Consider the following 27,671-nt stretch of genomic DNA (forward strand, 5'->3'; position numbering starts at 1 on the left):
TAACTAGCAAGATATAGCCCGCACAAATAAAGTCGATAGTCATGGAATAATTTTCTCTGATCTTCATTTATTTTTGGACGACGACATCAAGATGGAGATGGAGTCGTCGCCATAGAATAATTTTCTTCGGTCTCTTCTCCATTTATCGTGGTTAGATTTGGTCATGATGAAGGACTAGAAAGAATAAATTTCAGATTAGTCTTTCTCATTTTTCGGTGGCAGAAAGAAAAAAAAGAAAGACACCAAAGAAGAAATTTCTCAATTCTGCCTACATGAATATTGGCCCTCGTTCGTTGGCCATCTGTTCTCGACTCTTTATTTGCTGAGTGTTTGCATGTGCAGTCATCAATACTGTAAAGCATCTGGAGCTATTCATAGCTTGGGTGCAATTTAGATGAATTTTTTTTTGAATATTTGTGTAAACCAGAGTGCTTTCTAACATATTTATGTGTCCAATTATTATTTAATATAATTCTTATTTCATCAAAAACTTAAAGTCGGTTGCTAGCTTTTTTATTAGATGTTTTCATTTTGTCTACTTGAAAATATTTTCTTCCAAACAATTTTGTTGAGACAACCATCGGCTTTCTTTTCTCTTCTTCATCCCTATCCCAACTGTGCAAATCCTGCTGATTTTCAAATCAAGATAGCCTTTAGATTCTTTTTTTTTTCGGTTGAGCTACAATGCTCAATAAGACCATTGCCCAAGTATCTCACAAATTCTTTAATTTATTGGCTTCTTCTAAACAAATTTATTACATTGCACATCCTATTGTAAATTCGTAGTTTCCTTTCCCTCCTAAAATATCTTTGAATTCGTTACAATGTTGTCCGTGTTTACTGGAGTCACTACTGCATCACATAGTCGCTAGTCAGCCTGTCGTCACACGACCATCTATTGGCCTCAAGCCTCTACGAATAAATTAAGGAACTATCGTGATCTGCTAATCTCATGCCTACACGGCTACACCTCGAGGCACTCTAAAACATTTCTTCATCTTTTTTTAGGAAAGCCACCATTTATTATTACTCATAATTAAAATTACAAACACCATCGACTGGTGACAGACACCAGACATGCTTACCAAGAGACATGAATACAGAGCTCCTAGCTAATCTATGGGAATCCATTTTCGAACTTTTTTATTCATGGACATGGAGAAGATTGCTCTCCCCGTCTTGATCTACTTCACTATTGGCCCATATATATAGCCCCATTCTGTCTCCATGAATATTCTTCACTGCATTGATACAGTCGCAAGCCACCCTAAACTTGTGCAATGGTAGGTCCGATGCCAATGCCAAACCCTCCCGGAAAGCTATCGTTTCCACTACTTCCGAGCTGTATTTGGTTTAGACCTCAACAAACGTGGTCTAGTCCAGCCCATGAACTCAGCTCGAGCTCGCCAGGAGGCTTTGGTCGGCCTATGAACCTTAGTGGACTATGCCACATGCCTGGATAGAGATCTAACTACCCATAACTTTTTTCCTCGTCTTGAGCGCAAATATTTCTTTTCTCGTTTTACAACTAAAAAACAATGAGCGACCCGTCCAGTCCAGAGCCTAGCCGACTCGCCCATGGTCATGGACTCATTTTTTGGCCCTCAAATAACTGTTTTTTCGGCCTGCCCGAAAAATGCTAAGGTTTTATTTGTTTTTTTTTCTCTTTGTCAACGTCGATAGTGATGCTACAGCGAGAGATGGACTAATATGGCGAGACATATAAAGGGTAGGAGAAGAAGTTGAGTGAGGATCAAAAGTGATTCAATGGTTTTATTTGAGAAGTCAAAATTCAATGTTCGCGTTGGATAACTTTGTGCATTAATCCTTCCCATAATGTCTCTGTACTTCTTTTTTTATCACCATAGAAAATCTAGTTATAATATTATTTGACTTTTAAAATATTATTTTTCCACATGATTTATTTGTTCGATCATTTATTCGTTCTATATCTTATGAAGCAATGATCCTAGTACTGACCATCACTATTAAGTACTGACCTTGCTCATTTGGATAACAATGCATACACCACTTATCATGACTTATAAAAAAACCCCAAAAAAGCCATGTTAATGAATCATAGTAACCTAGGACCTATTGGATAACTCGGATCAAGCCTCTCCCATGCAAGATTTATGTTATTGACTATATAAACTTGTGTAGTCGTGTGGACGATGATACTTAGAGAAAATGCTGAAATGGCGCTAATTTCCAATAACTAATCCACATTGAGTTACTCATTTAAAAGCACATATGCTTCCATGCACTTATTCTTGGTCATACCAACCTTCCTTACTAACCTTATTTTTATAAGTTTTTTATTAGAAACATGTGTATCAAATGAGCAACCTTTCTATTAGTAGAGGCCAACCTATTAGTTCATTTTTTGTGAGGATTGCCATTAGTTCATTTCTATACAAATACTTTGCATCAACAATTGTTGTGCCTCATGAACCTCCAAGAAAATGAAGGGGAAGCAAAGGATTGGTTGCAGTGGATAAGACATTTTTTTCTACCATGTGTTTTACACCACAACTTGATTTTTAATACTTGCTCGACCTAGCAAACCCTGTATAGTTGTATACATAGGAATGCCTCTATTATTAGAAAGAGTGGGCATACGATATTGGAGAGAACTTGTGGTCAGGAAACAAATTTAGACAGAAAAGAAAGCAATGACTATGTAATATTAAAAGCAATTAAATTAAACATACAATTGTTTCATCGTGCAAATTAAGCACACATATATGCATGGACCGTAATATATATAATCATTAAAAATATTCCTTTAGCGATTCAAGTAGGAATGATGTTAGCAAATATTTAAAATTATATTGATATTGATGTCATACAATTTTGATAAGTTATACAATTTAACCTAAATATCTAACATACCTACATTGATAGTATAACTATAAAACTCTATTTTTTTATAATAAAGCAATATTACTACATATATAGTTCTTTAGTAAGAAAATGCAAATATCTTCAGTGCGGACTAGAGGTGGCTAAACCTTGTGGTCATTGAGATTCTTTGGAGTAAACAACGACTATAAGGTTTAAATAGCAATATCTTCTTGAAATTAGCACCTTTACACCATCCTAGACCTCACTTCAACTCTACCATCAATCTTGAACGACATGCTACATGTTTAGATGACCATTCATGCCATCATACTACTCAAAAGTGTGGTATATGATCTAAAATCACAAAATGATAGTTAAAAAAAACTACCATAGTTTCATCTTAACCCGAGGATAAGCAATCTATAACAACTAAAGCATTGTTTAGTTCACACCGAAATTCAAAAACTTTTCAAGATTCTCCGTCACATCAAATCTTGTAGCACATGCATAAAGCACTAAATATAGAAAAAAATAAAAACTAATTACACAGTTTGTCTGTAATTTACGAGATGAATCTTTTGAGCCTAGTTAGTTTATGATTGGATAATATTTGCCACAAACAAACGAAAATGCTACAGTATCAAAATCCGAATTTTTTTCGGAACTAAACAAGGCCTAACAAGATTAAAAAAACTAAAAAAATCTAAAACCTAGATTCATGACATCATGAGACTCTACAACAAACGACATCATAGTTTAAGCTAAAATTTTAACTAAATGCATATCAAAGACACACAAATGTGCCATGCAAAGGCAAAAGAACTATGGATATCAATAATTGAAACAAAGATTGGTTGCAATAGATAAAGATATCATGAGGCGCTACAATTATTTTCATAATTTAAGCTAAAACTTTATTAATTTAATGAAATACGTATCAAAGATACACGGATGTGCCATGCAAGAGGAAGCTATTCATGAGGGAAAAAAATTCAAATAATCCCACAAAGGCCAATACGCTCATTTGGAGATGACAGCCCACAGGAGGCTTCGGCCCTGCAAGTCGTCTGTGGGCTTTCCTAATCTCCAAGCCCAACAACGACGAATAGCAGCCCACCCGCAGCCGCTGGGTTTCCGATTCCAAGTGGAGCGGGACACAACAAAGCTCTCTCAGAGCTCAAAAAAAAAAAAAAAAAAAAAAACCAAAGCGGTGACGGAGAGCCGCCAAGGTAACCCAACCCGGAAGCGACCTGACCTTCTTGAGCCCGAAGCAAAAAAAGGCTCCATATTGCTCTCCTCACCGATCCGCCACCACGCCACAAAATCCTCTCCTACTCGAGCAGTTCCGCTCCTCGCCGCCGCCACGATGCCGGAAGACGTGCAGATGAACGACTCGGAGCCCCAGCCTGCGGCGCCAGTTCCCGTCGCCGCCGCCGCCGCCGCGGCGGCGCCGGCGCTCTCCACACTGCACCGTAAGCTGCCTCACTCCTTCGTTCCCCTCCCCCCAAAACCCTAGAGTACTCTATCTATCAAATCGTCTCCGCGACCGCGAAATTCCTAAGATTCGGTGTGGCTGGAGCGGCGCTTGTGTCAGATCTGAAGGAGATCGCGACCGTGATCGAGGCTGGTTCCCTGTCCAAGGAGGTCCGCCGGATCTCCCGCGCCTTCCGCCTCACCGTCGCGCTCCGCCGCCGCCTCGCCGCGCGGGACGTCTCCGCCTTCCTCGCCTTCGCGCTACCCGCGTCCTCTGAAGCCTACGGACGCCTCACCGCGCTGGTGCCCAAGGTAAAATTTGCCTTTCCCCTCTCTGCTGTTAAGCTATCGCCACTAAGAGATTGGATTAGCGAAGCTAGACTTTGGTACTCGACTGATTTTGTTACGCCTGGGCCTCATCCTGTAAGGATGTTACTCATGCTGCAAATATATCGTCGTATCCTAGATTGAACATACTTGTATGGTGCCTTCCATATTGATCACACTATCATGGATATTGATTTGTCACTGCACAATTTGGCTCTTTCATGCCCACTATAGTTGATGGATGGCATATATGTTGCTTAACTTTTCATCCTAATAAGCTAGTTATGCATTCACGCTGCACTTCTAGCATCCTTATTTATGCATTTGTTATGTAGCCTAAACTGTAAGACAAAAAAAATATCGCCATCATGTATATACAGTGGCGGAGTTGGCCATTTTTTACGCCTAGGGCCACCTTCAGGAGGTGTATATTTCGTGCTGATGTTTAAGGCTGTTGGGTCAGAATTGTTAAGGGGTATAAGATGTTGGGCCGCGCCTAGGGCCACGGCCCTAGTGACCTTAGGCCTATATCCGCCACTGTGTATATATTCCCTTGTCACAATTGGACACACCATTCCTATGGATTATGTATGATTTGCACTTGTGCAGTTGGCTTTTCTATTTATGTGTTTGTTATGTAGCCTAAACTGTAAGACAAAAAAAATCTTGCCATCATATATATATTCCCTTGTCACAGTTAGACACACTTGCATTATTCTTATGGATTATGTATGATTTGCACCTGTGCAGTTGGCTTTTCTAGTCCAGAGTGCTTTTTTTCATGCTTTATTTTTTTCTCCTGAATATGGTAATTGTTTGGCACTGCTAGTTTGTTAGATCTACCATTACTAAGCAAGTAGATCTTACAATCATTTGGCTTTTCAAAAGCACTACCTTCTCTTCATGTGTTCATAATTTTGTTCATTGTCTTCGTATACATAGATTCTCAACTTTCAAAAGCACTACCTTCTCTTCACGTGTTCATAATTTTGTTCATTGCCTTCGTATACATAGATTCTCACTTAACTGAGGACGAGTTAAAAAGTCTTTACTAGAGTTGAATCTTCAGAGCTTAGTTTTCCTTCTTTGTGTGCAACTACACCTACAATTTTGGAAAATGTGTAGTGAATTTTTACATTTGGTGGACTCTTAATTGGTCTATGATTCTTCGGTATGTGAAGAACTGAAGAAGCTCGTGCCCTGTTAAATAGATTTTACTATGTCTGCTGTTTGTTCTGTACTTGAGTGTTGCTATCAATCTGTTTTGTATGATAGAGTAAAAGAACAAGTGCGTTTTCTTTTTTACATTTACCACATTCATAACTCCTAATATTCATCTGTAATTTCTGTCAGGAAGATGATACTGAGATGGATGTTGATGCTGCGGCTCCGGCAACTCAGATTTCAATCAAACATGGTCTCCCTGAGATTGAAATATTTTGCTACTTGCTTGTACTGATTTTCCTTATTGATCAGAAGAAATATGATGAGGTACATCTGGAACCGCTGATTTTCCTTATGTTTGATGTGTGAAACTTAAATCATTTGAATTTCTGCTTTTGAATTAAGGCTAAAGCATGCGCAAATGTGAGCATTGCTCGCCTGAAGAACCTAAACCGTAGAACGGTTGATGTCCTGGCATCTCGTCTGTACTTTTATTACTCTTATGTGTATGAGCTTACCAACAGCCTTGCTGAAATACGTGGGTAAGTCAAATGTTTCATTCTTGCTCACTGTTCACTCCCAGGTCTAACCCTGACAATCTCTCTTACATATGCTTTTTTTTCCTTTCAGGACTCTGCTTGCTCTACACAGAATGGCAACTTTGCATCGCGACGAGCTTGGCCAGGTAATGCTGATTTTCTGTTCATCACACATATATTTTTATGTTGTGGAATTCTGCATACCTGATTGTAGTATTTGGTTCTTGATTGCAGGAAACACTGCTCAATCTCCTCCTCCGCAATTACCTCCACTACAACTTGTATGATCAGGCAGAGAAGCTTAGATCAAAGGCACCTCGTTTTGAGGCACATTCCAATCAACAAGTAATTCATTTGCTTATTCCATTTGTTGTAATGCAGCTTTTGGATTTACTATGTTTTAGATTTAGCACTTGCAAACAATCTATGTAACTAATTTTGTTAAGAAACTTTTAGTGGTTGCTCTGTTGGGGATTGAAGTATTATATCTTTCTCGGGAAATTGGTTTTGTAGGAAAGCTTTTCTAAACAAATGCTACAAATTCCTTTTGTTGCAGTTCTGCCGATACTTGTTCTACTTGGGCAAAATTAGGACAATTCAGTTGGAGTACACTGATGCTAAAGAAAGCCTCCTGCAAGCTGCTCGTAAGGCACCAACAACAGCCCGTGGTTTTCGGATTCAGTGCAACAAATGGGCTATCATAGTGAGGCTGCTGCTTGGAGAGATTCCAGAGAGGACTGTTTTCATGCAGAAAGGAATGAAGAAAGCTCTGACACCTTATTTTGAGCTCACAAATGTAAGTAACTGGTCATGCATAAACTCTGGTACAATAGTAGATGAAATACTTTGAACTTAAATTATACATTTGTGTCCTCCAGGCTGTCAGGGTTGGGGACCTTGAACTGTTCAGGGCCGTCGCAGACAAATTTGCAAGCACATTCAGCGCAGACAGGACTCGCAACTTGATTGTGAGGCTGCGCCACAATGTCATTCGAACTGGACTGCGCAACATCAGCATTTCTTACTCAAGGATCTCCCTTGCTGACATTGCTAAGAAGCTCAGATTAGACTCTGAGAACCCTATTGCTGACGCGGAGAGCATTGTAGCCAAGGCCATAAGAGATGGCGCAATTGACGCCACCATAGATCATGCAAATGGCTGGATGGTTTCAAAGGAAACTGGTGATGTCTACTCGACAAATGAGCCACAAATTGCATTCAACTCCAGGATTGCGTTCTGCCTCAACATGCACAATGAGGCGGTCAAGGCGATGAGGTTCCCCCCTAATTCTCACAAGGAAAAGGAGAGTGCTGAGAAGCGCCGAGAGAGGCTTCAGCAGGAGGAAGAACTGGCTAAGCACATGGCTGAGGAGGATGACGATGACTTCTAAATTAGCTGCCTTTTTGAGCAACCACTTGCAATGCAAGTGGAGTTGTTCGATTTGTGAACGCCTGGTTCAAAGCAATTCCCCTGCCTCTAGCCACTCGAGTCATGCAAACACTGAAGTTTGAAATTCATCTTCTGTAATGTTATGTTGATCAGGATTTTGTATTAATTCCATACTTGAGTTTTAGTCTCCCTGATGAATTGTTGAACCAGGGAATTTACCCGCCATGCCAGATACGGATTTGTTTATTTCATGAGTTCTCCGCTCCCGGCTTTTCTGAAATGCTGTATTTTGTGTTCATTGTTTTCTTGTATTAATTTAATGAACTATTATTGGTTAAAGTTTGATTCTAAAGTAATTGATGTTGAATACTCCCTCTATTTCAAATTATAAGTCAATTTGACTCTTTGGTTTATCTACATTACTATGTATCTAAATGTATTATTATTATTATATTTTAGATACATAGTAAAAATGAATGTACCAAAAAAGGTTGAAGCGACTTATAGTTTAGAAGAGAGGGAGTATGATTCAAAATGAAATTCACAGCAACTTATAATTTGAAGCAGAGGGATTTGAAGCAGAGGGAGTATGGTTCAAAATGGTACTCTTTGTTTCAAATTACAAGTAGCTTTGATTTTTTTTGATATATTCATCATGTATAAAAAAAAGTCAAAAGTAATTTATAATTTAGAATGGAGGAGTGTTGGGTCATCGAGAAATATGTAGTATATCTGGTCCGAGTAAAAAGACGGTTCGGATGTTCGATAGCAAACAAGATCGATTGCAAGTTGGAACCTACAGCTGCCTGCATATTATCTCTATGCTGTTCCATCTGAACTCCTTTTTTTTTTGACTATATGAATTAATTAATTTGTGACTTGCATTGAGATGGGTGTAAATTTATAAAAGGAGTGCACAAGAACGATTCTCTTATGAAATATGCTTATTAGAAGCAGTATCGTTTACTTTGCTTTGTACATATATTGCACCTTACAGGGTGCTCACAGAAGCCGTTGTTGCATTTCTTGTTGATACATTGATGCAACAATATATTTTATATATAAAAATATGTCCACGTTACAGCTTACAGGGCGTAGTCACAGAAGCCGTTGCTGCATTTGTTGCCGCACTGGTTCCCGCACTTGCCGCAGTTGTCCTCGTCGGAGAGCAGGTCGACGCAGCGCCCCCCGCAGCACGTGCTCCGGTCGTGCTTGCAGACCTTGTGGCAGCCGCCGCAGTGGTCGGCGCTGGCCACCGTGTCCACGCACTGCCCGCCGCAGCACGTCGCGCCTGGGCTGCCCGGAGCCAAGCACAGGGCGGCGGCCGACTTCTCGGAGCAAGCGTACGGCGGCGGCGGCGAGTTGGCAAGCAGGAAACGGCTCCTCCTTCTGTCTTGTTGGCGACCTGCGATGGCGCCGGCATTGCCAGCCGTTGCAGCAGCCAGCAACATGAGCAGGACGATCGCCGTGAGTTTCGCCATGGTGGAGATCAGAGTGGAGACTGGAGACTGACGGCGTGGCTGATTTCTTGTGATCACCGACGGTGAGCATGTAGTGGTGCTTGTGTGTGTTTGTGTGTTGGGAATGTCTCGTCGGAAGTGAAGCGCTTATATAGAAGTGATGGATGGAGTGGAAGGTCAGCGGTTGACTTTTGATGAAATGTGGAGTTGAGAGCAAGACTGCAAGAGAGAGTCCATCGCCGGCCGGCTTGCTGCGGTTGGGTGCAAATCTGCTGATGAATTTACGGCCGCCATCACATGCATGCCATATATGCTTCAAATTACGGTAAAACAGAACAAACAGAGAGCAGCGTACGTGGAATGCCCCGCGTGATGGCTTCCATTTGACACCCACAAGCCACAAATCACGACAGGAGAGAGATATATACAGCCGCCAAGTTACCTGCAAGTCGTACATGCATGTGCAGACCTTGCTGGCTTGCTCAACACTTCGACAGGGAATTGAAGCATGCATATGCACATGATTCATGGTACTTAGAGGAGAGTGTGGATATTCCCCCAGATTCATGCCATTGATCAGAAACGCCGTCGAAATTAAGCAAACATAAACAGACGCTACCAACAAACGTAATTTTAGTGCCCCATTAGTTTGGAACATTCCATCCAAATCACATGTATGAAAATGTGGGGTTTCAAAAATTTCGTACTTTTCCTGGGTGAAGTCACTGAAGTGCTCATATAATTGATATTGTGAAAATTAATTTCCTAATCATAACATTTTTAATTGTGATTAGGGATTTAAGCCTGTGCAATACCTACTTAGGAATATTTAGCTAGGTAGCATATTTGAATTTGCTTTTTGAACTTTTCGATACCTTACTTAAGCCTTTCTTCTAAAGTATAAATTTCATTTTCACTACCATTTATATGCTAGAAGACAAACAATAACAGGGTAGAACAAGAGGGAATGAAATTGGAAAAAGGAAAAGGAAAAAAAAAAAGAAAAGGAAAATCTTGCCGAGGATGATTTCTGTCCCAAGCCTTCTCCCCATCTCTATTTTTTCTCTTTGCTCCACTCCCACACTCGAGCATGTACACAAGCCAATGGCAAGAGATACCCACGCGCTAGAAGCTCCCTCCTCCGTATCACCCAGTCATGACGTCACCCACACAACTGGAATCGGCTTGTTTGCACTGAGCAAACCATGTGTCGGCAAAGCCTAGTTTGCCGAGTGCCTTTTGTCGGGTACTCGGCAAACATTTTGCTGAGTGCCACCATGATCCTCGGCAAAAAAAATGGAACTGTGGCGGTGACGGAATGGTTCGCATGTACTGAACCATCTCCGCAAACCTCCGCTGTTCGACCTCCCTCTCAGCCTTCATCCTTGCTACCCTCTCTCGTTCTGCCTCCATCCTCGCCTCTATCTCCTCCCATCACCTCCTCTCGTCTTGTAGTTGGACCTACAATATTTAAACTCAATGTTACAATATGGAAAGGTAAGGTGTGTAAAAATCTATTAATTAACAACGAATAAGACAGGAATAAGGAGTGACTTCATCCGGTGGTGTGCAATTTCTGGCCATGGGCGTATGGCCAGGCTCGCGTTGGTGCTCCTAGCTCGAATCTATGAGAGAGTGGGAGTAGCAGCCGTGTCGAGTGTGCTGTCGCCGATCCATTACCGGTCGTGCTTCTTGCCTCCTCCCACCCTCATGACGAGCTCGCCATCAAGGTCCTAGGTGGTTGGATCGTACTCTGGCCCATGAACCTCCCATGCCATCGTTGTGTAGTCGCTGAGGCGACTGTGGATAGATGCGTTGTTGTAGGAATGCACTCAGCAAACCCGCGGACACTCGACATTCAAGGCGATTCCGGTAGTGCCAGGGGTTGGAGGGCTCACTATGACAAGGTGTGGCGGCAGTCTGAAAGGTCCTATTATGGCTAGAGGGGGGGTGAATAGCCTATTTAAAAATTCTACAAACTCACTAGAGCAAGTGGTTAGTAAATAACAAAGCGAAGCTTTTTGCTCTAGCTCTAAAGGGGTGTTTGCAAGCCACCTACCCAACAATTCTAGTTGCTACAATTACTATGCACACAAGAACTAAGTCTCTACAAGTTACACTAGTGAACTAAGCTACACAAGGCAAAGTAAGCAAGTAAACTAATTACACTAGTTTGCGGTAAGTAGAGATAGGATGAGATATTTATACCGCCGTGTAGGGGATGAACCAATCACCAATATAAACAATCAAGCACCGGGAGAATGCCAATCAAGCACAATTGAGACACCAATTTTTCTCCCGAGGTTCACGTGCTTGCCGGCACGCTACGTCCCCGTTGTGTCGACCAACACTTGGTGGTTCGGTGGCTAAGAGGTGTAGCACGAACCTCGTCCTCACTAGGACACCATAAGAACCTACCCACAAGTGAGGTAACTCAATGACACGAGCACTTTACTAGAGTTACCTTACGGCTCTCCGCTGGGGAAGGTACAAGACCCCTCACAATCACCGGGAGATGGCCACGAACAATCACCAACTCGTGCCAATGCTCCTCCGCGGCTCCAAGCCATCTAGGTGGCGGCAACCACCAAGAGTAACAAGAAAACCGCAGCTAGAACGATCCCCAAGTGCCACTAGATGCAATGACTCAAGCAAATGCACTTGGAATCACTCCCAATCTCACAAAGATGTTTAATCTATGAAGGAGATGAGTGGAAGGTGTTTGCTTAGGCTCACAAGGATGTCAAGTATGTTAGAATGCTAAGAGTGTGAGCCCTAAGCCAGCCAACAACTATTTATAAGCCCCTCAAACAAATAGAGTCGTTGGCTCTTTCACTGGGCGAAACTCGGGGTCACCGGACGCTCTTAAAGGGGCACCGGACGCTCAACACCTGCGTCCGGTGCTCCAAAGTCAGCCATGTGTCAGGGTCCAACGGTAACCTGCAGAGCAGCGGACGCTGAGCAAGTTAACACCGGACGCGTCCGGTGTACACCGGTCCTAAACACAGAGAGGTCTGCAAACACGCAGGGTCACCAGACGCTGAGCACCGGACCGTCCGGTGCTCACCGGTCTTAAACCCAAAGAGGTTTGCAAAACGCACAGGTCACCGGACGCACACCACCGGACGCTCCTTGAGCGTCCGGTGCTTCCAGACAAACACTCCGGCCGAAGTCAAATAGCACCGGACGCATGGACAGGAGCCACCCTGCGTCCGGTGTTCATCGTCCGGTGCTTAACCCTAGCACCACAGCACACCGGACGCACAGCTTCTCCGTCCGTTGCCTCAACGGCCAGCGTCCGGTGAGTGTTTCTCAGCGAGGAACACTCCCGCGACTTCTCCAAAGTTCCCACCGGCGCAATATAAAATATGCACTTCATTTTCTCAAAAAGCGCCGAATCCCGCCGAGCAAGCTCGGCGGGAAGGAGAGAGGAACCCATCCTCTCTCTACTCTTCAAACTTCACCTCCTTCTCAAAGTGTGCCAACACCACAAAGTGTAAACCAACATGTGCACGTGTGTTAGCATTTTCACAATCAATTTCTTTGAAGGAGTTAAGTTAGCTCACTTGGTTCTAAATGCATGCACATGAATAATGACACCTAGTGGCACTCGATAACCGCTTAGCCAAAGAATTCCCCTCTTTATAGTACGGCTATCTATCCTAAATGTGATCACACCCTCTATGGTATCTTGATCACCAAAACCAAAACCCTAAGCAATACCTTTGCCTTGATCTCCATAGGGTTTTGTTTTTCTCTTTCTTCTTTTCCATGTTGAGCACTTGATCATCTTGTGGTCATCACCATCGTCACCATGATTATCACTTGCTCCATCACTTGGCATGTACCAACCTCATTAAGTCAACACACACTTAGTATAGAGGTTAGTACAAGGGTTTCATCAATTATCCAAAACCAAACTAGGGCTTTCACAGTCATACCTCGATTCCCTTGTGAATCCTCGTCCAAAATTGCTAGCCAGTTTTTCTAGTTACTGATTCGCGTCCACCTAGATAATTGAAGCTGATTAGTCAAGGTCTGAACATTGACACACATAAGTGTCCAAAGTACACAATAGACTCCACCATCATGTTTTATCATCAAAACAGACAGAAAACATATACTTGGATCATCATATTTGGGGCCCGAGCGAAGAAAACGATCTTTTGGGAGCTGACCCAATTAGAGTCGCCTTAGCCGACACTCGAAGCCAACTAAGCCGACTTTCCCAACTTCCTCAGATGCAAAAGATAGACTTTATCATTGTGTTCCTTCTCGAGTTAATTAAAAAGCATAGATAGATCTTCTCATTTGGAGTCCAAATGAATTAATTATGAATTTCAGAAGGTTTTTGCTTGGAATTCTCACTATCAAGTCACCTAAGCCGACTCTCCTTGTTTTTAACCCAGAAAGTGCACTCTGGGCCCGTAGACAAAATCAACTAAGCCAATTTTCTATTGTTTCTGAGTCAGGTTGACTTCTAAATCGGTTTTGGACCTATTTTGGACATCACAAACTTGGATATTACCTTTGGGACTTGTCTCCTACTAGGATAACACTTCCCCCTCTATATAAACTAGAGAATCATGGCCGATTGAAGTATCCAACTATACAATCGTTGTTTTTATATCTTCAGTTCTTTTATGTCCTTCTTTCCAAACCTATATTGTTGCTCATCACTTGATTCGATGAACAAGGATGATGCCCTAGGCTTGCCGAATGACCTAGGGGAAATCGATGTTGTTCTCGCCCCAACGGGGTCCCTCCTAGACAAGAGGCTCGACGGTTCCTTTGTTAGTTTGCTCGGAAACTAGTCATTCTTCATCATGCAAGCATGTTAGTTATCTTTTTGTGGTTTGCTTGTAAAGATCACCATTTTTCACCATGAAAGTGTGATATTCTCGTTGTGTTCTTCAGTCCATGGCGGCCGGAACGATCTAGCCTTAGCTGATGTGAGATCCATAATCAATTCGGCGTCAACATGACCGAAGGAAGAAGATGTAAGTGAAATTCGAACCGGTTTCTTTGACCTTTGGGCTGGGACTAAGCCTTGATGGTCAACCGTCCATCCCAACTCCCTGTTGCTCGTTAGCCTTTGGTTGGTTGATTATGTTTGTCACGCGTGCGAATACCTAGATTGGCTGGTCAAGGCGTTCTAGTAGCACCCTGACGACCTAGGTTCGATCCTCCACTAGATTGGTTGGTCAAGGTGTTCTAGTAGCACCCTGGCGACCTAGGTTCGATCCCCCATAGGGCGTGTTCATCAGGCAGAGATAAAAATCCATCGCATGGCTCACGTTCTAAAGAACATGTCTATGGACAGGTCCACACACAAGGCAATGGTGCCACTATATATGGACGAGGTATGGTGTTCGAGGGTTTTCTACCTTAAAGCAAAATATGTAGCTAGACACATTTCTTTTATTATAAACTAGGAGAATATCCCGTGCGTTGCTGCGGGAATACGATGGATTACGTGGTATGATGACTTTATGTGTCTTGCTGACGTGGACATTACAATAGTATAGCTAGTGGATTTTAGTTGTGTGTGATGGTGCATTGCTTAGTTGGACAGGTTGCATGTTGAGAGAATATGGATACTACAATGACATGAGCTAGTGGATTATTAATTGTGTGTGATAGTAGGTTGCTTAGTTGGATATATTATTAAGAGAAATAGGTAGCAGTATCCATACTCTGCTTTGTACATATGGTATATGTCGCACGTTACAGGGCGTAGTTACAGAAGCCGTTGTTGCATTTCTTGTTGATACAATATAATATATTATATATATATATAAATATGTCGCACGTTACAGCTTACAGGGCGTAGTCACAGAAGCCGTTGCTGCATTTGTTGCCGCACTGGTTCCCGCACGCGCCGCAGTTGTCCTCGTCGGAGAGCAGGTCGACGCAGCGCCCGCCGCAGCACGTGCTCCGGTCGTGCTTGCAGACCTTGTTGCAGCCGCCGCAGTGGTCGGCGCTGGCCACCGTGTCCACGCACTGCCCGCCGCAGCACGTCGCGCCTGGGCTGCCCGGAGCCAAGCACACGGCGACCGCTGACTTCTTGGAGCAAGCGTACGGCGACGGCGAGTTGGCAAGCAGGAAACGGCTCCTCCTGGCTTGTTGGCCACCTGGGATGGCGCCGGCGGCGCCAGTGACCACCGTGCCAGCCGTTGCGGCGGCGGCCAGCAACATGAGCAGGACGATCGCCGTGAGTTTCGCCATGGTGGAGAGTGGAGACTGACTTGGCTGACTTCTTGTGATCGCTGACGATGAGTAGTACGCCTACTTATGTGTGTGTTGTTTGTGTGTTGGGAATGTCTCGGAAGTGAAGCGCTGCTTATATAGAAGTCATGGATGGTGTGGAATTCAGAGGGTTAGGGGTTGAATTTTGATGAAATTTGGAGTTGAGAGCAAGAGAGTCGTCGAGCGCCCGGCTGGCTTTGCTGTTGCTGCGGTTGGGTGCAAATCTGCTGATGAATTTACGGCCGCCATCACATGGATGCCATGTATGCTTCAAATTACGGCGAAGCTGAACAAACAGAGAATATAAACCTCCAGCGTACGTGGAATGCACCGCGTGATGCCTTCCATTTTACACCCACAAATCACGACAGGAGATAGCCGCCAAAGTTACCTGCAGGTACGTACATGCATGTGCATATACCTTGCTGGCTTGGTCAACAGGAAACTGAAGCAGCATATGCATAGTATGATTCATCGTACTTAGGGTGTGGATATTCCCCCTAGATTCATGCGATTGAGAAACGGCGTGAAAAATTGATCAAACATAAACACACGTTAGCAAACCGTAGTTTAAGTGTCCCAAGAGTTAGTTTTGTAACACTCCAGCAAAATCACATATATGAAAGTGTGGTTTTCCAACAGATTTTGTTCTTTTCTTGGGTGAAGCATATAGTTGATGTTGTAAAGTTTAAATGCATAACCATATCATAATTCAATCAAATTTAATTATGATTAGGGATTTAAGCCTATGCATTACCTTAGAAGTATGTTTGGTTTGCTTTTTTAAAGTTTTGGATTCATTGCTTAATAAGGCTTGCGGCCCCTTCTCTAGTTTTCCTCTTTGCCCCACTCCCACGTCCAAGCATGGACAATACAATGCAAATATGGTTTGCTTCCTCTCCCTACCTTTCTCATCAGTCACTGGCAAGAGACCCTATGCACCAGAAGGCGTGCACGTACACATAGATTGCCCCACACTCCTCTTTGTTCCTTAGGCCACTAACATGAGGTCACAAGGCATGGCGCTGGAGAAAGAGAAGCGTGATTTTGTCGTGTTGTCAGCAATCAAATTATTGTAAATAGATTACGGTTGAGTTGTTTCAATTTCTGTTCATTGGTCCTTGTGTTACGAAGAAGAAGATGCACAAAGACTCCCATGTCTTTCTTTTGGTTAGAAAACCCAACCTGCATAGATAAGTCTTTTTGCTGCTCCTCTATGTCAAAATTGTTATGCTCCTTCGGTCGTCCCACCCCACAAACAGAGCGACTCTTGCCCAGTCATGACCTTAATTACCCTCCCTCCTTCTGCATTGTTGATTGCATAGCACCACAACCTTAACCCATGAGTAATGCTTCTCTTCTCTACTATTCTTTCGTGCTCTCACTCATGGACGGACACACTCCCACTCCCATTGCCTACCAGTCACCAAACCACATCCCATCCATGTAGCCAGCTGTATAGAACAAAGTTTCATGTCATACCTTTGTATATATACTACATAGAACATAGGTATTTCCCTAACTGTGAAACATGCATTTATATTTATATATAGATATACCTATAAATTTATCAGGTCTCGCTAAAAAACTTTGTTCTTACCATGTACTGGAGAGGCCGCAGTTATTAAACGTTAAATAGGTGACACAAACACAGAGGGGATGTAGCTCAGATGGTAGAGCGCTCGCTTAGCATGCGAGAGGTACGGGGATCGATACCCCGCATCTCCATATTAGTTTTTTTATCCCCTGGATTTTGCAACAACACTAAGTAACCTGTGGCTCATGTTTTTTACTTAAAAATTGCTTAGTAAAGCTGCTGATAACAAACTTATCCGATGCCCTCTTTTACCTCCTGGATTTTGCAGTAACGCTAAGTTCTTTAACCTGTGGCTGATGTTTTACTTCAAATGCTTAGTAAAGAGCTACTGATAACAAGTTAAAAACATAACACATGCCCGTGACAAGATTCAGAATTTCTCTCCTGGGGAGCTTGCACCTTCTTTATGTTGCATCACTCTGATGGCATAATTTTGCTTGGAGAAAATATTTGTTGTTGTTGCAAATTGTGCTACTCTTATTGATTAATCTTAAATGCATTTTGGTTTGCATTGAGAAGTTATCTATAGGATGAGAATTGACCTTCATAAAAAATCTGCTGCCTATTAATTTGTACTTGTTGACATCTCTTGGATCAGGAGTTACTACTAGTCGAATAATAAAATTAAAAGAAACATTGCACATTATAAATATCATACAGATAGATCTAATTTCTTAAAAAGCAGAGTATATCACCTTTCAAAAAAAGTTACTGATAGATCTAATGTGTCAGCTTTACCCTCCTTTTGGGGTCTCCTGGATATGTGTCAGGGAGCTCAAACTGCTAAGATGCATTAATGGTAATGACAAAAAGGCAGCAATTTTCCAAACACTTAACAGCTTACGTAAAAGAGGTTGACTGCATGAAATCCCTATGCACTTCTAGAAAGATTGCATGTAATAACAAGGTAAATTTATTTGGACTGACAGAACTTGGAGCAACCTTGACACTTTGAATAACCTGAACTGGAGAGGTTTCATCTCACTACTTCAGAAAAATCTTTACCATGGCCTTTTGTTTTGTCCCTCGGAGGTAGGCGGGCCATAGGCGGGCTGTTGGCCCGCCTCGGTTAATAGGTTAATCGAAACGGTCACTATAACACAACTACCACAGTTAATAGATTAATCGAGGCGGAGCGACCGCCTCAGTTAAGTTTTAACCGTGGCGTTTGCTCTAACAGCAACCGCCACGGTTAATCTTCTATATTAACCGTGGCAGTTGTTTTAAGATGCCCGCCTCAGTTAAGTCTGTACCTATATAAGGAGCAGTAGCCCCCTTCTTTCCCACGGCTCCTCCTCTATTTTTTTTTATGGTTTTGACCTCAAAACCCTAAAATTGGTCATTTTAGAGGGGAGAAGGTTTCGCCCTTTGATTTGGTGAACGGGGCACTACAAGAGGTGGATTTCTTACTCTCAAACTCTCATCTTTTCTCTTTTATATGATTTAGATGGTTTTGAGCTAGATCTAATCTAGATCCAAATGGAGGAGAGAGAAAACTAGATCTAGAGCTACTCTGGTGTTTTTTCTTATTCTTTCTGCTCTTTTCATATGGCTTCATTTATTTTTCTCCCTGTGTGTGTGCAAGGTCATCGCGGTCATCATGGATAGGGAAGAGTGGATGTATAAGATATTAATAAGGGTCAGAAATGATTTGGCTTTTCTGGGACATGTGAGAAATTGCCGCTGGGAAAAAACACCGTGTGCGTCTGGGTCAGGAGCGCATCATTTGTACATGCATTAGCTGCAAGAACAACCTTCTCTAGGAAGATAACGTGGTGCAATCTCACTTGATCCGACATGGCTTCGTCAAAGATTACACCGTCTGGAAGTATCACGGCGAAAAAGCAGATCCAAATGCGACGGTGCATCCGACGGATCTAGACATGAACGATTATCGGTTGCCGAACATTTTTTGAGTGAACATTATTAGATGCTTTTTATGAAGATTGTCTACATTCATGTAATATGAACATAGTGTGTGACATAGATCGTGGAACGATAAAGACAACACATGAATGAATATAATATATGTGGTTATCTTTCATACGTGTATCTTTTGCTTTATATATGTTTCAATCTAACAAAATTTTGGTTTCAAATACGAAAACATATTCAAAACGTATTTTCTTATTATGGTTACACTTAATTGAGGCGGGCACCTAACAAAAACTGCCTCGGTTAAACTCATAACAGAGGCAGTTGCCTTAACGAAACCGTCTCAGTTATTTCTTTAAAGAAGGCGGTCAAATTAGGGCAACCACCTCCGTTAATAGATATTAACCGCGGCGGTTTCTTTACAGCATCCGTCTCGGTTAATATATTAACTGAGGTTGGCCAACCGCCTTGGTTAAAGCTACGATTAACTGTGACCTTTGATTCAAGACGGTTGATCTACTCGTCGCGGTTAACCATTTTTACCCGCCGCAATTAAAAATAGTGTAGTAGTGTCTGCAAATAGGAAAAAGAAAAGGAGGGACATCGAAATGATATATTCTGGTGGCGGCATGTGTCTGCAAGGAACATAAGTGGAGGACCTTAAAAAATTAGGAGAAACTCACAATTGAAGTCGCCAGCTCGATTCAATAATGGATGGCGACAGCAGCAATTCAGGAAATTATCTTAAGCGACCAGATTTATAGAAAAAACATCTATATTTATCACACAAAAATAGTCTTATTAGATACACCTTTGAAATATATTTTTGTAATGTACGTCACATATGTTAGTACTCTTTCTAGATAACATTTTGACTTAGCATTAACTCTAGAAGTTGGTTCATTTTGAAATGGAAGGAGTATTAGCATGTGGTTGCTTTGCACACTAGGAGGATGGGATGGGATGTACTTGTCCCTGTTTTCTAGGTTGAAATGATCCTGGTTCGTCGTTTGGTTAAGAGACAGGGTCATCATTGTTTCTAAGGTAGCCTTGTTTCAAGTTGGGTTGATTGTATTTCAAAATTAGGATTAGAGCAGTCTAAGCTGTCAGGACACTCCTAACGCAGACTCTATAATAATTTTTATCCCTACTTATTATACTATCACATCAGCATTTTGATGACGTAGAAGATAATTAAATGAAGGAAGAGAAGAAAACCAAGTCTTATTTAGCCCTCGACTTCTACGCCCCGTACTAGAAAAAATCTCGTCTCCTCAGGATCATGTGTGTTTTTGTCATTTCTGTTTTGTAAAGCCCATCCCACCGCTGTCTTGCCATCTGTATTATCCACTGCTGCGCGCGCCCAAGCCACCCTCGCCCCGGTTCGTCGTGTTTGCGCCGTTGTCTGCAGCCCGTCCCCTCGAAGCTGGGGTCACGTGGTGGTTCTAGGTGGCGACGGCCGTGAACCCCAGCAGGCGGCGCGATATAGGCCTTCCTCCGCTCCTTTGCTCGCGGCGCATCGGGGCGGCAGGCCTCGCCATCACCGCAGAGGTAGTGGTCGGCAGTCGGCTGCACGAGAGCTCCGACCGCGTCGTCGTGGCCGCGCCCCCACTTCAGGGGAGAGCCGATTCGTGCGGACGCCAAAGCGGATCCCGCCGTGAGCACGGACCGAGGTCGGCGCTTGCGTGCGTGCGTGTCTGGTGGCGGGCAAGCGCTATTGTCTGTCTTCTTGGACGTGCACTGCCATCGATCATCTCTCGTTCGCCGCGATGCATGATAGCCAACTTCGTGGAGCCGCTGCTCCGGGCATGGACGGAGGTGGCCGGGCTATGCTCTTGCCGTGGTGTTGTGTTGCACGGCCATGTTGGTGATAGTGCTAGCCAAGGTGTTTCTGGACACGGGCAGCTCCGTGATGAAGCCGCAGCGCCGGCGGCCGTGGCCGGTGTACATGTGCGACCCTATCGCAGAGCCGTGGCCGCTGGCGGCGAGCATGCTGGCCACGGACACCTTCTCCTTGCCGAGCCCCATCAGGCCGTTGAAGGCGCCGCCTCTGCACCTGCCCGCACCTGAACACGACAGGCACCTGCAGGCCTTTGCCGCGGCGCCCAGGCGCTAGCTCCCGGGTGAGGTCGAGCATGTCCTGCACTAGCACCGGGAGGCTATTCTGCCGCCGCCGCGGCACAAGAATGCACCGGATTTTGGCCCAGGTTCAGGTTTAGATGCTGATTGGTGTGTGATGACCCTCCGTACTAGCTTTCTCCGTGCTTTGACTTTTCAGATAATGTTCTCCATACTTGATACTCGTTAGTTTGTCCATACTGATTAGTTCTTCATACCCCATTTTTCTTATAATTGTTTCATACAGTGTTGGTTTTTGGATTGGGATAAAGAGCTTAATCCAGTGCCTACTGCAGATTGTATCTTTAGTTCAATATTTAGGACAATGAGACTTAATCCAACGCTTACTCCTGATTGTATCTTCAATGATTTACATATTTTGGTGTAAAAGAATATGTATCCCGAAGTGTGAAATGAAATTGTAGCGTGTGAAAGCTATTGTTAGAAGTGAAAGTGGCAACATATTTATATTTATATGGCACATTTCATCACCATACCACGCAACAATTTTATATTGTGGATAGTCTATGAAACTGCGAGATGAAACCATGCATTGAGAGATGGGGTTTCATTCCGCAAACCAAGTCTACAAACTAGGTTTCATTCCGCAAACCAAGTCCAAACTGACGTAACACCTTTGGAAATCGTGAGATGAAACTCCTCATTGAGACTGCCCTCAGGTATCGTGAAATGAGCAACAGGCGTCGGCTACCATGGAGCTCAAATCGGCAATCCCGTGGCCTCCTGGGACCTTGGAAGCACCACTGGAGCCTCGCGTCGCGCCCCATGGTCCCTGCAAACCAGCGGCCACTGGCTCCCCTATGATTCCCGATGTTCCATGACCGACTCCCACATAGGTGTCGCGCTCTCCTCCCACAAGTACCTAATGAGACTCTCTCTTTCCCATACATCGCGCCAGCAGACTTGTACTTCGTCTTTTTGATTTCGAGATATTACGAGGGATGATGTTGTGTGTGTATGAAAGTGGCTTCACTACCGAAGAAGGAAAATTTATTGAGTGTCGCAGGCTAAACCGTATTCAAAATAATTTTGAATTGTTGGATTTTGTGCCAAAGATATAGGGGTTAGCTCCAATCAAAAACCAAGTCTACACGAAACCAGTATACGAAGAGATGTAGTAACTAGGAAAATAATAGGTGAGAAAATATGCATGTGATTAAATAAAATTAAATTAAAAAACCATCCATTTCGAATACGGTTTCTATGTGTAGTGTATATTATTTGATAAGTACAGAAACTATCTCATAATTTTTACGTTTCTAACACCATAGTGCTATAGCTTTATTTTTTTTCTCCCTTTTTTTCTTTGCCACATAAACAAAATATTATATATGACATCTAATAAATGTGTATGTTATTACAACCTATTGAAAGTAGCCTAAAGTCCTCCTTGTTTTCACTGGGCGGTTGGGTGCCACTGAGTTGTTTCGCCGCTGCATGCACCTACTAATAAGGCACTACCTTCAGTTGTTGTTTTGTTTTGAAAGAGACCTTCAGTTGCTGGGATGGCCTTAGTGATGAATGATGATGTGTGTGGTTAGCTGGAGCTTGGTGCGGCTCGTGATGTTTTTATTTCTCTTATCTTCTCCTTCCCTTTTCTGCTCTTTGTATATACCCCTCTCAGATCCTATTTTCTGCTCTAATTTGTTTTAAGCTTCTTGTTCTTTTATGAATTATTATCAGCAAATCTCACGTCAAATCTCTTGTATTCCTGGCTTTTTCTCAAGGTGGCCGCGCGCCCATTCGATGAAGAGCTTGGCGCCCCTTTGCTGCACTGCTGCTACTCTGCTAGTCCTTAGGCGTTGTTTGCTAAGTTCCTCTCATCTACGTGTATGTTTTGGGTGCCTAAAAATTCTTTATATACTCGATGATGTACTAATCATTGACCGTTTATGTTCTGAAATGTAAGACGATGGTAATTAAATGACTCCATTTTGTGTTCGTTGAGGGACTAGCATGCAGAGCAGCAGCAGCACAACTGCCTAGGTATGCTCTCGCCTCTCAGGCTCGATCGGAACGCTGAAAGGCGCCACTGGGTCTTCGTCCGATGATCGTCGTCCTCATCTATACACTTGTATATCATCGAGATAGAAATATTAGTCGGCAGATGATTGGATTGGATATATCCATAGGTATATGACCAATGAAGTTGCCGGAAACAGACGACACAGAGTATATAACGCCTTCTGCACCATCAGAAACACCGATCAAATAGACTGACCATATGTAATGTAAGTAGATCACTAATATAAAATATATAGGGTGCCCAATATATAGTAACATACATCGAATTGAAGTACTGTTCAATTTAAGAGAGCTATAGTTAGTGCATCCCAGTTTACCTTTTCATCTTTCTGGAGAGGTACGGTGCACTCTGGGATTGTCAATTACAAGTGTGTCAACAGGGAACCGGTCTTATCTCTCATCTTGTGCTGTCTATCCATGTATCTAATAAACTAGCAAACATATATTTATGTTATAATTGGATATATATATATATATATATATATATATATATATATATATAGCTAGCTTGTTGCACGCGCGCTCACATAAAAGATCTGTGACTCAGAAATTTATTCAACAATTATTGTCATATGTTCTAATTGTTTTAGAATTCGGTTTTGTAACCTGGTGAATGCAGGGGCGACAGGCAGTCATCAAGTTCATTGGGGTAGTCATCATATCTCTATTATATCAGTAGCATCATTACTAATACTGAACAGTAGCCTCTATAGGATTAGCAATATTTTATAGGGGTTGGTTAACCCCTGCAAACTAGCTAGCTTGTGTCCCTGCAGTTGCTCTTACTCCTATATGGGCAGCTTGAGATTTATCCAAAGACAATGGTTATTATACGTCATTGTGCTCTAAGTCATCTTGGGATCAGACTCTGTGCTCTTGTACCATGATTGGACACACTGCTCTCTAACTCTCCTAAGGGCATAGGAAACATTGAGGGACGTATTTTGACTCATCTGGTGATCAGACTTTACGCAAGTGCCTGAACACATTATATTGTAGGGAGTGAATAACCACGAAAATAAACTCTCCATGCTTTTATATTAAGTACAGTGCAATTCTCGCTTCTCAATGAGTCAAACAATTTTAAATTTAACTAAATCTATACAAGTTAAAAGTACTAATATTAATACTGAATAAGTATCATTAGATCATGAAGTGGAATAATTTTTCATATAGTAAACATATTTTGAGACACAAATGTTCATATTATTTCTATAAACTTAATCAAACTTAAGAAAATTTAACTTGATTCAATCTAAACTAATTGTATTTTTTTAGGATGAAGAGGAATATATATATAGATTAACCTAAGAGCCTTTCGAAAAAAAAACAAAAAAAAAGATTAACCTAAGAGCATGCATGGCCGGATCCATAATCGAACTTCATGTCTTAATGTGCCGCAGGAAGCTTTTTGTCGGCCATCAACAGTTATCTCACTACCCATGGACAATTATGCAATATCGATCTGAAACTCACAGAGATGAAATTCATGAAACATCATCCATATATAGAGGCTTGATAAATTTAGTTAAACTATATGTCAGTCCACCAAAATTTCATAACTAGGCAAACATCATCGACTAGGGTCCTAATATAATAAGCCTAGCTAAATGAACGATCGTATCTAAAGAGTTAAACACAGACAAAATAAAGGGCCGGTTCGTAAGCTTCATCTTTATAGTTCATCGTTTACTGCCCAAATCGAGACACAAATTAGGAGCCGCTCAGACCGCCACCCTACTTGCGCGACCATAAAAGCTAAAAGCTAGTAGTACAACCTGAAGGGGAATGGAGGAAAGAAATATGAACACTACTCGATCGTGGTTATGCGCAGGACTGAACCCACCAAGGGGAAATATTAGAACTTATTAGAAGCATCAGCTGATCAACCAGGCAGCCGGGGAGCGGATCGTGCAGCTCGATCAGAGCCATGGTGTTAGTTGACAATATAACCGGTCGATGGTGTGGCAATAATATAGCTTTAAATCTCCCGCTATAGCCCTTTGAGGCAGGATGCCACTATTTGTATTCATGTACAATTTAGCTGCTCCGCTATATAGTTTAATTTAGCTTCGCTATTAGCTGTTTTAAACATAAATCACTAAACACCTTAGCTCGCTATTTAAAACATTAGGCAATAATATACTGGCCCGGTATCATTAATACATGAATGGATGATACATGATGATGTGTAGCAAACCAAGTGCTGATATTACTAGTGAGTAGTGAAAGGATATACTCCATACAATAGTTTAATTTACAGTTGATAACCCACCACCAGCTCCTAGTGATGATAACACTGATCTGTATCTGTATGCGCAGTATGCATGCATGCATGCATGTATCCTCTCCGTCCTCTCCTCTCCTCTCCTAGAGACAGGAAGAGGATGGATCGGATGATGCATGAGGGCAGAAGAAGATCATGCATATGCATGATGAGCAACACAAAAGGTAGCTAGCTAGATAGTAGAGATCAGGATGGATGATGGATAGATATAGATATGATCGATGATAGTCTAAACCAAGCAAAGCTCATACAAACCTTCCTATAGCAAGCTAGAGCTAGCTAGTCCCTGCTAATTATCCATAATTACAAGCAAGTCCACTTTCTCTCTCTCTCTCGCTCGATCTCTCTACTTCCTGGCTTCCGGCGCGGCGTCCGTCGAGGGCCTGTCCGCCTTCCTGCGGCGCGCCCCGGCCCCGATCGGCCTGGGCTCGGTGGCCGCGTAGATCTCGGCGATCAGGCGGTAGCGCTTGTTCCTGCGGCGCCTCCCGCCCACCTCCTGCTGGTCCTGGTCCTCCTCGTCGTCGTCATCCTCCTCCGCCGCGGCGGCTAATAGCCCCGCAGCAGCAGGGGTAGCCGCCGGCTGCGGGGGCGGCGGCTGCGGCGCGTTGACGGAGCGCGGGGACGAGGTGGAGGAGGCCGACGCGACGGAGCCCCGCGGGAGGGCGCCGGCGTACGAGGAGCAGCTGCTCTCGCTGAGGTGGATGAGCTGCTCCGCCGCCGCGAGCTCCCGCGCCGTGAACCGCGCCGGTGACGGGGCTTCCTGCGCCGCTGCCTCGTCCGCCATGGCCGCGGATCGATTCGATCGATCACCCGGCGGAGGAACGGAGGAACGGAGGGAGGAGCGAGCGAGGGTTGGCCTCCGGCTAACTTGGCGTGTCCCCCCTCTCTCTCTAATTCTCTCCGTTTTTTTTTTCGTTTCTCTCGTTTTTTCCCTCGGCGCTGGTTGATTTTTCGGGCTACGCTGGGCTGGCTGGGGAGGGTCTTTTTTTTTTCTTTTCTTTTTTATCGCCTCGCTGCGGTTTTTGTATTGTCTGGCTCTGGCTGCTGCTGCTGCTGCGGCGTGAGCGTGATGACTCGGCGCAAACCGACCGACCTCTCCCCAGGGCCCACCGGCCCAGGCGAATAGACGATGGACCCGCCGGGCGGCCGGTTCACGAAAAATGGAAAAACGGAGGGGGCTATCCAGAAAACGCACTGACGGAGGCGATTGCGTATCGTGCGGGACCGAGGCCACGGATTTGCCGTGCGTGCGGCGATGTGTCGACGGGGCCGGGGGCTTGTTCGTGCTTGCTCTTGCGATTTGTGGCAGAGCGGCGGGTGGTTTGTGCAAAGAAGGTGGCGCGGCGCGGCCGGATTCGGGTGGAATTTGGGCCACGTCCTCGCGGCGCACTTCACGTGGTACGGTGGTGGTGCGCAGCGGCAGGCCGGCAGCGACGCAAGACGCAACCGCGCGCGCGCGCGCGCCCGGGTCGCGTCGCGTCGCCTGCCCGGTGCCGCCTGCCCGGTGCCCGGTGCCCAATGCCCAGGCCAGCCGCTCGCCCAACCCAAACGCCAGGCTAGCTAGCAGCTCATTACTAGTGCTGACGGCCATGGTCACGGTCACGGTGTTGGCGTTACGGACGGGACGGACACGGACGGCGAGCACGTAGACGCAAAGCCGCGGGCAGGTCGTCGTACAGCAACACGCGCGGATTTCCTTTCTTTTTTAAAAGATGCTTGATATATTCTGTAGTTTTTTATATTTGTTTCTTCTTCAAACTATAAGATGTTTTGATTTTTTTAGATGTTATATATATCTATAGATGTAATAACAAAAGTTATATACACATATCTACAAAAGCTAAATATTTTATAATTTATAGAATGAAAAATGCGCTAACTTTTATACTCATCCTATTTTTTGTATTCTATTTCTTTTTCTCGGCGTGCAAAATAGAATAAAAAGTAGGAGTTAGTAAAAGTTATAGCGCATGTTTGTTTTGCTGGACCGACAGATATGGAATGATCTGATCATATATCCCAACCTGATCGTAGCATTTGGTTCCCGTTAAGAGACGAATTGAACCCCATCCATGTCATAGAGCTCCACATACATACCGAGGTATGCATGGATAAATGTTGCGAATGCTTATGCATTGTTGTCCACGTGTCAACACTCTCATGGTTCAACTGATCAGCACAACACACCAAATAAGTTGTTGGTTAAGCTAGCCCTTGTTTGAGTCACGGCACCACCTTCTTAAGACGAAAATCAGAGGGATGCCTTCCCCTCTGGTCGAATCATTGTTGTCCATATGCT

General features: G+C 43.6%; 4 protein-coding genes and 1 non-coding gene across 5 annotated transcripts; 2 read left to right on the top strand and 3 right to left on the bottom strand.

Moving 5' to 3' along the window:
* On the top strand, positions 4,056 to 8,079 carry LOC8057843 (probable 26S proteasome non-ATPase regulatory subunit 3). Its single transcript, XM_002444573.2, has 8 exons — positions 4,056 to 4,319; positions 4,442 to 4,632; positions 6,001 to 6,138; positions 6,217 to 6,353; positions 6,442 to 6,496; positions 6,585 to 6,695; positions 6,907 to 7,146; positions 7,229 to 8,079. The coding sequence occupies exons 1-8, from the start codon at positions 4,214 to 4,216 to the stop codon at positions 7,739 to 7,741; spliced, it is 1,491 nt and encodes a 496-aa protein (XP_002444618.1). The 5' UTR covers positions 4,056 to 4,213; the 3' UTR covers positions 7,742 to 8,079.
* LOC8057844 (stigma-specific STIG1-like protein 4) lies at positions 8,826 to 9,221 on the bottom strand. The gene has a single exon (XM_002445684.1). The coding sequence runs from the start codon at positions 9,219 to 9,221 to the stop codon at positions 8,826 to 8,828; it is 396 nt and encodes a 131-aa protein (XP_002445729.1).
* LOC8058029 (stigma-specific STIG1-like protein 4) lies at positions 15,021 to 15,428 on the bottom strand. The gene has a single exon (XM_002445685.1). It carries the CDS (start codon positions 15,426 to 15,428, stop codon positions 15,021 to 15,023), a length of 408 nt encoding a protein of 135 aa, XP_002445730.1.
* Positions 17,105 to 17,177, top strand: TRNAA-AGC. The gene has a single exon. It is a non-coding gene; the product is annotated as a tRNA-Ala (tRNA).
* LOC8058030 (ubiquitin carboxyl-terminal hydrolase 36) lies at positions 25,276 to 26,349 on the bottom strand. Its single transcript, XM_002445686.2, has one exon. The coding sequence runs from the start codon at positions 26,154 to 26,156 to the stop codon at positions 25,719 to 25,721; it is 438 nt and encodes a 145-aa protein (XP_002445731.1). The 5' UTR covers positions 26,157 to 26,349; the 3' UTR covers positions 25,276 to 25,718.

This window comes from Sorghum bicolor, chromosome 7 (genome assembly GCF_000003195.3).
Source record: "Sorghum bicolor cultivar BTx623 chromosome 7, Sorghum_bicolor_NCBIv3, whole genome shotgun sequence".
Taxonomy (NCBI): domain Eukaryota; kingdom Viridiplantae; phylum Streptophyta; class Magnoliopsida; order Poales; family Poaceae; genus Sorghum; species Sorghum bicolor.

What these genes read in the sequence shown, in the direction of transcription:
- LOC8057843 (XM_002444573.2), top strand. Translation starts at nt 4,214, where the DNA reads ATGCCGGAAGACGTGCAGATGAACGACTCGGAGCCCCAGCCTGCGGCG. An exon ending in GGCGCTCTCCACACTGCACC is followed by an intron (nt 4,320 to 4,441) that starts GTAAGCTGCCTC and finishes CGCTTGTGTCAG; the next exon opens with ATCTGAAGGAGATCGCGACC. An exon ending in AGCCTTGCTGAAATACGTGG is followed by an intron (nt 6,354 to 6,441) that starts GTAAGTCAAATG and finishes TTTTCCTTTCAG; the next exon opens with GACTCTGCTTGCTCTACACA.
- LOC8057844 (XM_002445684.1), bottom strand. Translation starts at nt 9,221, where the DNA reads ATGGCGAAACTCACGGCGATCGTCCTGCTCATGTTGCTGGCTGCTGCA.
- LOC8058029 (XM_002445685.1), bottom strand. Translation starts at nt 15,428, where the DNA reads ATGGCGAAACTCACGGCGATCGTCCTGCTCATGTTGCTGGCCGCCGCC.
- LOC8058030 (XM_002445686.2), bottom strand. Translation starts at nt 26,156, where the DNA reads ATGGCGGACGAGGCAGCGGCGCAGGAAGCCCCGTCACCGGCGCGGTTC.